Here is a 14,896-nt window from a genome sequence, read left to right on the forward strand (position 1 = left end):
CTGCTACTGTCAAAACTGCCACTAAGGTTTAAAATCTATACCATCACCTCTATCATATGGCAGGGAGCCAAACCAAATTAAAACCTAAACAAGAATACACAACTAAGAGTAAAACAACGAACTTACCTTGAGAATCGACCACAGATGACAGTGCGACGGGACACTGAACGGCGACGGCGACACTGAACGGCGACAGTGTCGGAGTTCGAGATGAAAGTGAAGGTGACAGGTTCGATTGGTCACATGTTGGGCGGCGATACTCACTGCATTTAGGGATTCGGTGATGCATTCAAGTGTGAGAGAAGGGTTCAAGTGTGAAGGAAGGGTTAGACACTTAGGGATTTAGGAATGAGATTCAGTGATGGATTCAAGTGTGAGGGAAGGGTTCAACACTTAGGGATTTAGAGAAGAAATGAAAACTTAGGGATTCAGAGAGAAATCGTGCTTTTAGGGAAATTGTGCTTTCAATTTTATTAACGATTAGAAATCGTGCTTTTACGATATGATTTCATAAATAATATTAAAAATTTTAAAAATATCTTAGCGTCGACCCATCCGTCGCTAACTATTAAAATAAAAATTATAAAATTAAATTAATAAATTAGCGTTTGTTTTATTTTCGTAACGTCGGCCACTCCGACGCTAATCGATAATAAAATTGAAAATTGATTTGGTGTAGTTGCGTCGGCTTGGCCGACGCTAAGTCGACGTTGCGTAGCGTCGGAATCAGAGGCCGACACTACAAATGGCAGCTAAAAATCAATTTTCTAGTAGTGTTATGCTCTCATGATTTTGTCGTATAAGGTTTCAACATATACATATAAGTGACAATAACCTTATCATTGTGCCAAGGTTTGCTCTGGGTGCAACAGATGTGGACCAATGGAAAACATTTTAAGGAAGTTTAGAAGTCAAAACACAATAGTACCTCATCTGATCTTAAATATTAATAAAATTCATAATATATTTCATCTAAATTTGAACTAAATGCATTTAAATTTTTGTTTATATTTAAATTAAAAAAAACCATATACATAGAAAATATAAAGTTGGATTGGTGTTAATCCTCGTATCTCGTATGACGAAATTATAAAATGTAAAAGCACTAAATTGTAGTTTATCAAATTCCACAACAAAAGCACACTGTAACATGAGCATTTGGATGTAGTGTAATTTGAATGTAAAACCAAAAATACCTTAAACAAACTAGAGATAGGAGTTTTTTCTACTCTTTTTGTTTAAAGACTTGAATCCTTTTGAGGTTAAAACAATACTATCTTCTAATTGTTTCAAACTTGGGTGAATATTTGTAGGATGAATAAATAAAAAATACACCATAATAATCCATCTTACAAATTTTGTATCATCATATATATTATTAAAATTCGTCTCACTCGTATTGAAAGATTAAGTTCAAACATTAAATTAATCAGATGTATTTAGAAATAGCTTACCAAGATAAAAATTTGGCAATTTCTTAAAATTTGCAAGAAACAAAGGAATATGATCAAACACAATTTACATTAGAACCTCAAAATTAAACATACAACATTAGAAAAAAAAAAAGCGCACACAAAATTGAACATCTATTAGTCTTCAAACCTAAAACTTTGCCTTATAAATAGTATACTAAAATTCCATTATACATAATGATCCGATTAAATACATGTTTAGTAAAAATCACGACCAAGCGCTGCGATTTTAAAAAAAACTATACATTTTAACTTGAATAAAATTATCGCAACTAACAGTAATTCTGAGAAATTTACCGTGCTTTTGGGTTCATGATTTCAGAGAAAACACTTTCCTTACTAGTATTAAAATAACTATAGCTTTGCTCTCTACTAGCACTAGTTGTAGTACTCTCACTCACTTGACTACTCTTATTTAAATCTGAAATCAGTCCCACACTGGTCCCATAACTGGACATGTCATCATTTTCCTCTTTTTCTCCTGCCACGTCATCATTTTCCTCTTTTCCTCCTGCCACGTCATCAATTCCAACATCAACAACACCACGCTCACGTTGTTCCGCACTCTCTTGTAACTGTAACGCAAACTCCAACATCCAAACGACGTCGTTCATTGACGGCCTATGCGTTCCATCGTCCAACAAACAACTAACCGCAATCTCACCGAATTTTCTCAAACACTCAGGTGCTATGCTTCCCTTTATTGCAGGGTCCACTATACTCCCGAGGGTCCCATTTTTATAACAATGGCTCGCCCAATCAGCAAGTGACACCTGTTTCTTTTCAGCAGTTCTAATCAGAGGCGGTCGAGCACAGAGTATCTCAAATAAAACCACTCCAAAAGAGTACACGTCAGATTTCTCAGTTAAACGCTGTCGTTTATAATACTCAGGATCTAAATAACCAATGCTCCCTTTAACAACAGTGCTAACATGGGCCTTAGACATACCAATAGGCCCAACTCTCGAAAGCCCAAAATCAGAAACCTTCGCAACCCATTTCTCATCTAACAGAATATTCGTCGTTTTCACGTCGCGGTGGATAATAGTGTGTTTTGCTCCTGTATGAAGGTAGTGTAACCCACGCGCCGCACCTATTGAAATCTGCAACCGTTGTTTCCATGAAAGTGAAGGATTTTCTGTTTTGTAGAGATGGTCGCGTAACGTTCCACGCGCCATGAAATCGTAGACGATTATCATCTCATTATTCTCGTTGCAGTAACCGATTAAAGAAACGAGATGAAGATGACGAAGCTTCGATAACATGTCAATCTCGTTGATGAACTCGTTTTCGCCTTGTTGTGAACCCGGTTTGAGCCGTTTGATAGCAACCGCTGTTAAACCGTTGTCGATGTAGCCTTTGTACACGTGGCCGAATCCTCCAACGCCGACGATGAAGAGTTCGTCGAAGTTGTTCGTGGCGGCGCGAATCTCGAGGAGAGAAAAGTAACGGCATAGATCCGACGGTAGAGATGAGTTTTGAGTGTTGGACGATTTCGTCGTTGCAAACGACAGTGGGCCCCACTTTGAAGTTCGAGAAGACCTTTTTGAATCCTTCGCTGTGGTTGTTATAGTAGTCGTTTCTCTTTTTCTTTTCAAAACGAAGAAAACGACGACAAGGGAAAATAAAACGACGCCGAATATAACTCCCAAAACGACACCAATAATCGTCGTTCCACTTATGCTTTTGTTGCTCTTTTTCGGTTTCGGATCTTGAATCGGGTGTTGGACCGGGTCCGGGTTAGGTCCAGCTAGGCTCTTTAAAGTGACGTTGCTGATCTTGAAAATTTCAAGTCCATTTAAAAACGGGTCACTGAATATGGTTATGTGAGCGTTATCAACGGGATGCATTTGAATGGAGAGGTGTTCTGTTTTGTTACCGTTATTCGGAATGAAAACGACGTAGTTTTTTTGCACTGCAAGCCCTTTTTGATTTGAGGTCCAACTCATGACATCAGCATTTTGTTCTGCCATGAGTCCTTGTAAATAGATGTTGAAGACTCTATCGCCTACGTTAGTTATTTTGGGGTCGAGTTCACAGAAGTGGAGCCTGATCATGTAATAGAAGCTAGAATCAACAGGGAATTCCCAAGTTAGGTTTAAGAGTTTGTTGAGAGTTCCGTTGAGGCCCATCTCACGTGCTGTTCTGTAGATGTCTTTAGGTGCCACGTAATCAGGATTTACTGTGATGTTCCTCGTACCTGATACGTCTGCTGGGAGAGAATCGCGTGATGTTGGTGTTCTTAAATAGTCTTCGTCGTTGCCGTTCCATTTTCTGAACAAGCCTGTGTCTTGCTTGGCTGAGATTGCTTGCCCTCCAACTCTGATCCTGTAATCTGTAATTATATATGCATAATTTAAGAACATACTTTTAAGACATAATTATTTGTATATTAGAAAAAAATAGTGAACATGTATTTCTTAACGATTGGTTTTATTTATTTAATTTTTTTCTTTTTCAAATGAGTTTGGGTTAATCGAGTTACTTAAATATTTTTATTTTATGATGGTCTAATTAGCTAGATTTTTTTTCTAAATACAATACAATAAAAATCACGAAATGCAAGTGAAACACATTTATTCAAGAATTATTTATAGTAGTATAATAAAGTATGATTCGAAGGATATGTATACTAATTTTATTACACTAGCCTCTACTGTGTAAAATTTACTTATTATGATATTTATTTTTCAGGAAAAAGATCAAGTATCGCATAACCTAATGATCAAATTTAAAATGTGTCAAGAGCTGATATAAAAAACTATCACCAAATCACTTATCAATTATAAAATCTATTCATCAAATTACCTATCATTTATATTCCCGTGTCCATCTCAATCTCAATAATGTCCAAGGTATATTGAAAAACACAAATACAAGAATACAGATAACAACACAATAAATTTATAAAAAGTGTCATATTTAACCTCATTTTGGAAGTATTAATAGTAACTAATATATAAATCTAATATAATACTAAAAATTATTAATTATATCACTCATCATTTGTAAGATGTATTTTAAAAAACAAAATTTTTAACTAAAAAAAATTTAAATGAATTAAATTTCAGTGACTCATCAAGATTATGAGAGACCTCCCATCTCAAAGAAATACTTATATATCAGCACAAAAAGATGATCACATCAATACTGAGAGTTAAACCAACAATCTTATGAATGTGATTCAATAACCAACTTATATTGACTTATAAAAAACTTGAGAAAATAAAATTTAAAATAAATTTATAAAAAGTGATATCTCTTCTAGCATCAACAATGGAGCTCTCCAAATTAAATGTTTTAATTACAGTTCTAGTTCACTATTTTTACCAATTTATGAAATTGATTTTCTATTTTAAAAATTGGGTGTTTTGGTCTTTTATTATGATTTGTTAATTCAAAAATAACAATGTGACATGCATTAAATAACATAATATATGATACGATAATATAGAATGATTATCACTCATGAAATTCAATAAAACTCTATACTAATTCAACTTCAGAATTTTTTTTAATTTTTATAATTTAATTAATGACATAAATAATTAATGCATCTAGATAATTATATATCATAAAATCATATAACGTCACTTAAAATATATCAAATTGTCATTTTTTTAATTCAAAAATACGAAGAATTGACCAAAACGATTTACTTTTAAAATTAAAAGATCAATTCTGTAAATTAATAAAAAAAAATTAAAAAAAAACCAATATTATAATTAAATATTTTTAATTATAATGTTTAATAAACATTATTCTCTCCAATTTAACATTTCAAAATTTTTTACTAAACAAATATCACCAATTATTTTATATCATTATACTTCAACAATACGACATGGATGACCTTATCTTACTAGGTGGTCAAGTAAAAATGAGAATGAGTTTGCCTTTAAATAAAACTAATATTTCTATAATTTATACACTCATTTGATATATGATCTACGAGTAAATATTGGTAAGTTAATTTGTTAAATACCTTTTGTACCAAAAAAAAAAAAAAAACAAAAACAAAATACTTGCTGATTACCTGTCTCTAGAGCAAAAGTGGTTTGAAGATCGTATTGGGAAATGGTGGGCCCCACCACAAGTGAAATTCCATTATCATTAGATGATGTATAATAAAGATCACTAGGCATAGATAAGACTTCAATTCCATTGATGAAAGCATAATTGTTAGAGTTTCCTCCACTTGGAATAAAACTCAAATCAAGCCTTTGATCATCATCATCACCAACATTAATAACATATTCTTTGAATAAAGTACCAACACCTTCAACATCAGCGTTAAGTGAAGCATTAAAATCCTTAAGAAGTGTGAATCCGTTAGATTCAACGGTGAAAAAAGCATCATAACGGTTGAAATTACCGTTATAATTTGAAGGGTAGAAAAAAAGACGGAGAAATTTTGGACCTTTACCAACGGAGAAAGAGTGATTGAATTGTTCACGTGACAACCTTGCTGTTGAATAAGGGTTTTTGTTTACTGAAGTTGGTGTTTGTTGTGTTGTTGTCCCTAAAATTGAAACAGAAAGTGTTTTCAAAAGTTTTGAGTTTGTGTCACCTGTCCATGTTCTTTCTCCGTCGGTAGAGTTTCCTGTTGTACCACAATTGAGGGTAAAACGGTCAATTGGGTCGTAGGCTTGGAGGTGGAGAAGGGTGAGGGAAAAGTAGAGAAGGGTTGTAATTGTAATTGTAATTGTTTTGAAGATGATCAATGATTTCATGTTTTTGTTTTTTTGTTGAGAGAGTTTGTGGTGGAATGAGAGAAGTGGAATTGTGAAGAGTGAAGAAGGGTTTGTTTGTGATGATGATAAGAATTTTTGGGTTGAGTTGATTGGTAGTGCTGAGGTAGAGAAGAGGAAAGTTCTTGGTCTTTACTAAAAACTTAAGATTATTGCAATTAGCAAATTATTTATATTATCTCATTATATTTAATTTAATATATATTTTGTGTATGAATGTTTTTATTTCAACTAAAATATATAAGATTTTAATTTACTAATTTTTAAATTTGGATTTTATTGTCTTAGTTTCACAAATTTTAATAGTCTCTACTTCACAATTCAGTTTTAAAATTACATATTATTTTAATTGAAATAAAATACATAATTTTAATTGATATTTTAAGATTAAATTTGATAATAAGACATTGTTTATTTGAACTACAAAGATAGACCTTGTTGCAACTTATTTTTTTCTTTTGAGTTTATTGATTATATGTATATCTATGTTTTATCTCAAATAATTGTTTCTAATCTTAATTCACAATATAGCATTTGTAATCAGTATGACATGTTATAAAAAATAAATTTAAATTAAATTATAAAAAAAATCTTAAAATTTGTAAAATAAAAAGGTTAAAATTCAAAACCAATACAAATCAGTTTATATACAAAGTTGTTTTACTCAATTTCTATACTTCATATCAATAAGAAAAATATAGTTAGTAATTCAACATAAAATCTATATTAAAAATATTTTCCCCCTAAAATGAGTGGTAGTATTTCTTTGACTTGTTCAGCTTTAAAAAGGAAAACCATAGCATGCTATGCTATTGACTATTGACTTAGACACAAGAAACAAAAAGGTCAGTGTATTTGTTTTGTAATTAATAAAGACGTCACTAATCCATACTGTAGTGTCATGAATGAATTGAAAAGAGATATTCCACGAAAATGTTTGAATGATTATATTTTGTAGAACTGCTGAGAATATTTTATTTTTTAACACTTACTTTAAACTCACTTTTTTATTAAAGAAAATTAATGAGTTATCATATTTTGTAAATGAGTATCTCGTTAAATATTGATATTTGTATGAATTTCATTCAATCTAAGAGTGAATATTAAAATAAATGTTAAAAAGAAAATATTTTTAATACACCTTTTATATTTTTATGCTTTGGTGTATTTTTTTTAAAGACTAAAAAATATTTTTATTTTTTTTAAAGATTAAATTGGTCATTAAGAAATATTGAAACACTCAATTTAATCTTTAAAAAAAATAAAAAAACTTGTAGTCTTTAAGAAAAATAAATCGAATCAAATTAGTCCTTATGTGAATCACAATTAAAAAATTGAGTTTTTTTTGTTAACTTGTCAGATAATTTCCAACTTGATTATTCCACGTGTAATTTATATAAAGAGGAACAATTAGGTCGTTGACAATAGTTAAAAATAGACAATTAAGTTCTCGACAGGGACTCTAAACTTGTTCAATTAATCACCGTTAAATACTTGATTGTCTATTTTCAATTATTGTCAATAAATTAATTGTTTATTTTTATAGAATTTACATGTGAGACAATCAAGTTGATAAGTAATCAGATAAATTAAAAAAAAAAACTAATTTTCTAAATATAGTTCATATAAGGATTAATATGGCCTGATTTATTTTTCATATGAATTAAAAAGTGTTTTTATTTTTTTCAATAACTAAATTAGATTTCTCAAAAACTTTTAGGGACCAAAGTAGACCTTTATTATTATTTTTTAAAATACTAAATTACATTATATTAAAAACAAACACCACACATAAAGAATAAGAGAAAAGTGTACATTGCCTCCATTACTAATTTTTATTATATATAAATATATAATATGAGAAGTGCCAGTAACACTTCACTGTAACACTTACTTTTTGATTGAGTAAAAATAGTGAGATTGAGACCTATATAAATTTCATTCAATAAAAAAGTGTCAGAGTGAATGTTAAAAAGCAATATTGCGATACAATATACACTTTGATCTTGGTGAGGTAAGTGAGACTTAGTCTTTGAAGTATATATATATTGCATCTATTCCCTACTATAATCAACTGAATCTAATTAATCATTTAAGTTTAATAATTTAATTAGAAGTCGAATAGTTCAAATATTTTGTTTTAATTTGATTTGAAGTGAACTAATTTTAATTAGTAGTTTGTGTCTCACAAATAGTTTTTAGAATTAAACTCCAATTGCCAATAATTAGATTTTTTGGTTTAGAAATTACAATATATAAAATTTATAAATAATATTAAATTAATTTATATACACTAATACAATAAAAGAAATTTATACATAACTATTATTAATTTAATTTATATATTCAACTAATATACACATATTTTGCGCATACATGTAATAATTATATATAAGTATAAACTTTTTTATGGTGAAAATGTATATAAATTAAACTCATAAGTAATTATGCATTGCTTCATACTTTTGTTTTGTAATATTTATCTTCTTATTATGCATTGCTTCGTATAAAAAATGAAAAAAATAATTATTTTTATGAATTATTCATGCACAATATATCTATTTTAATTTTTGTGATTGAATTTTTAATATTAGATGCAATAACGAAAATTTAATAGGGTAATTGCTCACCCTATCCATCATTTTTGTTCACAATATCTAAAATACACTACCTTGATAAAATAGCAAAATTTTAGAGGAGGGAGGGGTGTTTGAGTAACCATCAATAATGGAGATCAAAATCAATTGGGCCCATCCCATAAAAATTTGTTAGGCCCAAATGCACGGACTAGAGCTGACCACAGTGGGCTTGTAGATTTGAAAATGGCAATCAAAACATGAAAATTAGATTTTGTACTACCTAATTAAATTTGATTTATTCCTATATAAAATAAAATCTAATGTTATTTATTTCATTTTCATTCATTTAATTGTAAAAATACTGCTCTAAAATATACTCTATTATAAAAAATTTAGATATTTAGATATTTAAATTTTAATTAACACTATCAGAAATTTTATTTTCAAAAAAATTCAGTATGCAATATTTTTTTTTAAATTGTCAAAAGATTCTAGATTTTTTAAAACTCAAAATTTTCGATAGTGTTAATTTGTGTACCATGAAATTTTTGGTAGTTATTTACTCCCTAAAAAATTAAGTTTTGATAATTTGGATAGTTAATTTTATTTTACCGAAAATTTCAAAGTTATGAAGTATCCGTTATGAAAATTTTTAAATTTTAATTTTATTTTTGAAGCCGGGATGGAAAAACACAATTATGTATAGATTTGATTGAAATATTTATAACTGATCAAATTTTTTAGTCACGAGAAATTGTCCTATCATGGACAAGAGAGGTTGACCGACATAATCGAATAGTTGTTATCATTACCTGTTCTGACATAGATACCGAAAAGAGAGAAATAAAGTCAAAATTAGTTCTCAGTTGCGATAGAGGTGAAAAATATAAGTTAAATAAGAATAGCTCATTGACTTCAACTAAAAAGTGCGATTGTCTATTTAAACTTAGATAGATACCATCGAAAAATGGTGAGAGATAAATTATTAGTTTAATGTGTGAACTTCACAACCATGAGTTAGTGACTACTTTTGAAAATAATGCATTTATGGGACGCTTAAAAGAAGAAGTATCACGTTGCACTGAAACACATATTGTCATCTTTGAGAGATCGAGATAAAGAGAACATGTCTAATATCTCTCAAATTTATAAGTGACGAACCACATACCGAGAGAATTTGGAAGGACTCAAAACTAATATGCAACATCTATTGAAGTTACTTGAAGCTGAGAAGTATGCTTGTTGGAGTAGAACCCATGAAGATTCCAACATTGTGAGAGACATGTTTTGGAGGCACCCATACTCCATAACTTTGTTGAACATGTTCCCTCTTATTTTGATCATGAATAACACCTACAATACGAACAAGTATACATTACTATTGTTTGAAATTGTTGGTGTAACTTCAACTAGATTGACGTTCAACGTTGTCTTTGCTTACATGGACTGTGACCGTCAAGAAAACTTTAGTTGGACATTAGAGAAGTAAAAATAATTTTTTTCTTTAAATACCTCATTTTCTCAGGTTATTTTGACTGATAGAGAACTTGCTTTGTTGAATGCAACTGAAGTTGTATTTTCATCTTTAACAAATTTACTTTTTCATCTTTGTATCAACAAAAATGTTGGAGACAGATGCAAACAATATATATTGAAGAAGGACATGCATAAATCTATTCTAGTTTTTTGAAGGAAAATTATGTATTGTTATGAAGAGAAGGAGTACTAGAAACTTTTATAAAGGTTTAAGCAAACATGTATCGATAACATTATTTTCTTTGATTACGTTAGAGATACATGGTTGATTCGTCATGAGGAAAGATGTGTTAGCATGGACCAATCAAATGTTGCATCAAGGAAATACTACAACAAATAGGTATGTCATTAAAACTTTGCATTTGGTTTTATATTTATACATGTTTAGGATTAAGCATGCATGTTTGATATATTTTTTATTGAAATATTATTTTGTTTTTTGTTTTTTATTTTTATGTTTGAATATTAGAGTTGAGTCTGCTAATTGGTCATTAAAGAGATTTTTGGAACATAGTAAAAGAGATTTTTGTAAGGTACAAGATGATATGAATGAGATGTTGAAGTTGCAATTAAGATAAAATGGTCATTTGAGACAAGTAAGAGTCATAAAGAACATATACACAACAAACCATTCTATGAGAATTTGACTTGAGTGTATCAAGGAAAACCTTAGCTCATATTATTGATGAATACAAGAGAGTCAACTATATTAGTAACAACAAAGCCGCAAATGGTTGTATACTTGGAAACTCTCATAGATTACTTTGTGCATGTGAGTTGATACAATACAAGATGAAAGATGTTTAAATCCCGTTGAATGCAGTTCATTTACATTGAAGGAAATTAACCATGAATAGTGGTTTAGAGGAAGAAAATAAAAGTTAGAACTCAGATCAATACCAATATTATGACTAGTATCATTACCAAGACCATCATTAGCAGCATGATACCAACAATAACATTATGACTAGGATCAATACCAACATCAACAATACAGCTAAGAACGTCAAAATTGGGAAGAGGGCACCACCACATCAAAACAGGGAGGTGTTGCAGCAACATAAGAGATCAGGATGAGATATCCTATAGAACCACTATAAATATCCCTCAACACACTCATGTGGATATGTTTATAGATGCAATTTAGTACATAGGGATCAAATAGCGTTCTTCTACATACTCCATTCAACATCATGAACAACAGCACTAACAATGTAGGAGGAATGTACTGGGTATACCCAAACTGTTGTAGATACATCTCTGGAAAATAAATACGATACCATCATGGAGCACCAATGAATGTACCTGTAAACATCGACATAGATTAAATACCTGTCATGGCATCCTCATGGTAACTTGGCGTCCATATCACATCAGTAGGTCTCAAAGCATCCAACTTTACTTTGTTAACGAGAGGTGTGAATAAATTTTGATAACATGGTATGCCCAACATACCCCTAACATTGTCAAGAGTAATAGTCATTTCACCAAATGACAGGTGAAATAAATTAGTCTCTGAGTGTCATCTCTTAGCAAAAGTAGATATAAGATTACCATCTATCATATACAAACTACATATTTGTAGAGGACGTAACCCTGATTTAGTAATCCATTGATCTATCTCAGTAGATAATGAAAAATTATCCGACGTATGTACAAATTTTGAAACATATAGAGATAAATAGTGAATTTCAATTTACTAGAAATTCCAATTGAATTCATTATCCGATATCTCATTTTGTTTTTTCACATTAGTTTGTTAACTCTTAGAAGTTTTGATCAATACTCTTATTTTTTATCAAAAATGGTCCATTATATTGTAAAGGCTACATCAATCTGATCTCATTTTTCGCTTCAAGATTATCATTTATTTTTCAAAAGTTATACCAATCTAAAACATAAAAAAATAGATCAAATAAAACCTAAATTAAATAAACGACAAAAACACATTCTTTTTTAGATTTTTGTATTTATCAAAATAAAATGAAATAAGTATGAAATGATATGATAAGGATATAAATTTATTATGAATGCCAATTATGTTTATGTTTTTTCTTGAAAATGTTGAAAAAAATCAATTAAAATTGGATACGAAGAACTATATTAAAATGCAATGAATAGTAGAATTTTTGTAAGATTAGGGTGTACTTTTTGAAACAAAGTTCTTAGTAAGTATTTTTATTAGTGTAAAAAGTAATACCCCAAAAAGAAGGACAATGCATACACTATGTTAGGTGTGGTAGAATGAATACAATTCCACATCACATGTATTATTATTAGTTTATTACCGACCCCAACCTAAACTGAACCAAACCCAATATTTAATGTCACACATGTTTAATGGACTTATTCAAAAGGCATGTCAATGTAGTGTCAGATAAGTATAAGCAAATGAGGTAATAATTTGTTTATTAATTATTTTCCCTTCAAGATGACGCAGCATAAAGTATTTATTCAATTATACAGCACCATTTGAAGGTAAGGGCACGTTCATATCTTAACTTGATAATAGACACATAATTAATTATGAAATGATGCATGTGGGTGGTGGGCAAATCATGTATTATATATTAATTGGGGTAGATATTATTAATCAGACACATGATAAAATAAGACATTATCATATTTTTATCGTATGATATCTTTATCTAATTCTATTATGATATTTGTTTTTATTATATCTTAATCATTAAACAATAATGAAAATTTTAACATTTAATATTTTAAAATTTTATTTTAAATGATAAAAGAAAGTTTGTGGATAATAAAAAGAGATTAACTTTGCTATTATAATGTTATGGTAATTTTTTTTACACTGTCCAACAAATTACGAGTGACTTTAAAAAATAATATGATCATTACCCTATTTTGACAAATTACCATAGATTGCGGAATTACGCGGTAAATTATATGGACTAACAATCCATTCAACCGACCAAAACTTCTTACAACGAGTTTCATCTCTATGAAGAGTTTGTTTTTAAAAAATGACTTTGAAGAGCAAAACGGAATCTATTTGTTTTGCTAAATAAAAAAGGAATATATTTGGAAGAAGAAAAAGTCATAAAAAACCTGCTTAATTAGTTTTGACTCTCTTGACCGTTTTATTTCCTCCTAACTTAAAAAAATAGTGTTATCTTTTTAATTAATTTTATGCTTTAAAAAATCTTCAAATCTTTAAATGAGGTGATTATTAAGAAATTTGGGAGATTAAATTTGATTTTTAAATTATCAAGATAATTAAAATCATGAATGCAAATGAAAAATTGATTTTTATAGTATTTTATCCTTTTGTTATACTTTTTAAAAAATTGAATTTTAAAAATAAAAATTTCAAATGAAAATTTAGTTCAAATATAGTTTATCCTAAAATTTTTTATATATATTAAATTTTACAAAATAATTAAAATAAGAAATTATTTTGATTTTTTTTTTCATACAAATCATTTTTTAAAATAATACTTTTAAAAAAAATGATTTTTGTCATTTTAAAATATCTAATAATAAAATTTGAAGTAATAGAATGTCAAAACCCTAAAAATGGATGCAGAGTTGGGTTGTCTTACAAATTGGGGACTCTACAAATCGTGAATTCTTTTTTTAAGAAGAATTATATTTCAAAACACAAACAACACAGTAGATTGTGAATAAAAAATTATTTCACTATATGTGTTCCTATATAAAGGAAATATATAATAATAATAATAATAATAATAATAATAATAATAATAATAATAATAATAATAATAATAATAATATTACATAAATGTATTGGTTAGAATATTAATCCTCAAATAAATTTACTAATTTTCTTTGAAGAAATAGCCAAACCAGTGGTGGACCCTCCCTAACCATTAATTTCATGACAGAATGTCTAGATCAATAAAAGTGTCTGTTTCCAAAATTTCTTTTTCACCGGTTCAAACTTATAAAAGTCTCTACTAACTTTTGTCTAAGGTGAAGGGGTATATTTTTTTCTTTAACGGGTGAGATTAGATTTAACATTACTCTATTGTATTTTTAGGGTTGAATTTAAACTTAAGAATTTTGATTAGTTAAATTAGAATAGATTTTTGTCATATCATCTGAGAGTTGTTGGGTAAGGTAATTGTTTTAAAAGGTCATGCTAAAAAAAAAAAAAGAAATAATGTCTTAAGGGCACATGTTAAAAGATTTTATAAATAATATTTATATTTTAAACAAGTGAAATACATAATTTTTGAGAAAGAAAAATATACAATTTATAAGATAAAATTTGTATTTTTAATATACAAACATGTGCATTTGACCATTCTCTTTTTAAAAATATTCTAAAGCACAATTTTAAAAATAATCATTATAAAATCATAATTCAAATGATGTTAGTGTTTATTATTATTATTATCGGTATGAACGGTATAATATTCATCCGACTATATTGATGATTAATAAATTTTAGTAGAAGAATTTGATTGATCATACTATATTAAATAAAGTAGCACTTCTCAATCACATTTATATCATTGAGACTTAAATTCAAATCTTGAATGAGAATGTAAATTGAGTTCTACTCATAATA

General features: G+C 28.8%; 1 protein-coding gene across 1 annotated transcript; it reads right to left on the minus strand.

The window, feature by feature from the left end:
- Window positions 1–1,504: 1,504 nt before the first annotated feature.
- LOC101513730 (receptor-like protein kinase FERONIA) lies at window positions 1,505–6,362 on the minus strand. Its single transcript, XM_004507247.4, has 2 exons — window positions 5,509–6,362; window positions 1,505–3,807 (listed from the first exon to the last, which is right to left on the minus strand). Exons 1-2 carry the CDS (start codon window positions 6,203–6,205, stop codon window positions 1,766–1,768), a joined length of 2,739 nt encoding a protein of 912 aa, XP_004507304.1. The 5' UTR covers window positions 6,206–6,362; the 3' UTR covers window positions 1,505–1,765.
- Window positions 6,363–14,896: the final 8,534 nt, after the last annotated feature.

This window comes from Cicer arietinum, unplaced genomic scaffold (assembly GCF_000331145.2).
Source record: "Cicer arietinum cultivar CDC Frontier isolate Library 1 unplaced genomic scaffold, Cicar.CDCFrontier_v2.0 Ca_scaffold_5955_v2.0, whole genome shotgun sequence".
In the NCBI taxonomy this organism is placed as follows: Eukaryota; Viridiplantae; Streptophyta; class Magnoliopsida; order Fabales; family Fabaceae; genus Cicer; species Cicer arietinum.

Bases quoted from the DNA above. Each gene is read 5' to 3' on its own strand.
- LOC101513730 (XM_004507247.4), bottom strand. From the start codon at position 6,205: ATGAAATCATTGATCATCTTCAAAACAATTACAATTACAATTACAACC. The intron at 3,808-5,508 runs GTAATCAGCAAG...ATATAATTACAG, and splicing joins CACTTTTGCTCTAGAGACAG to ATTACAGGATCAGAGTTGGA.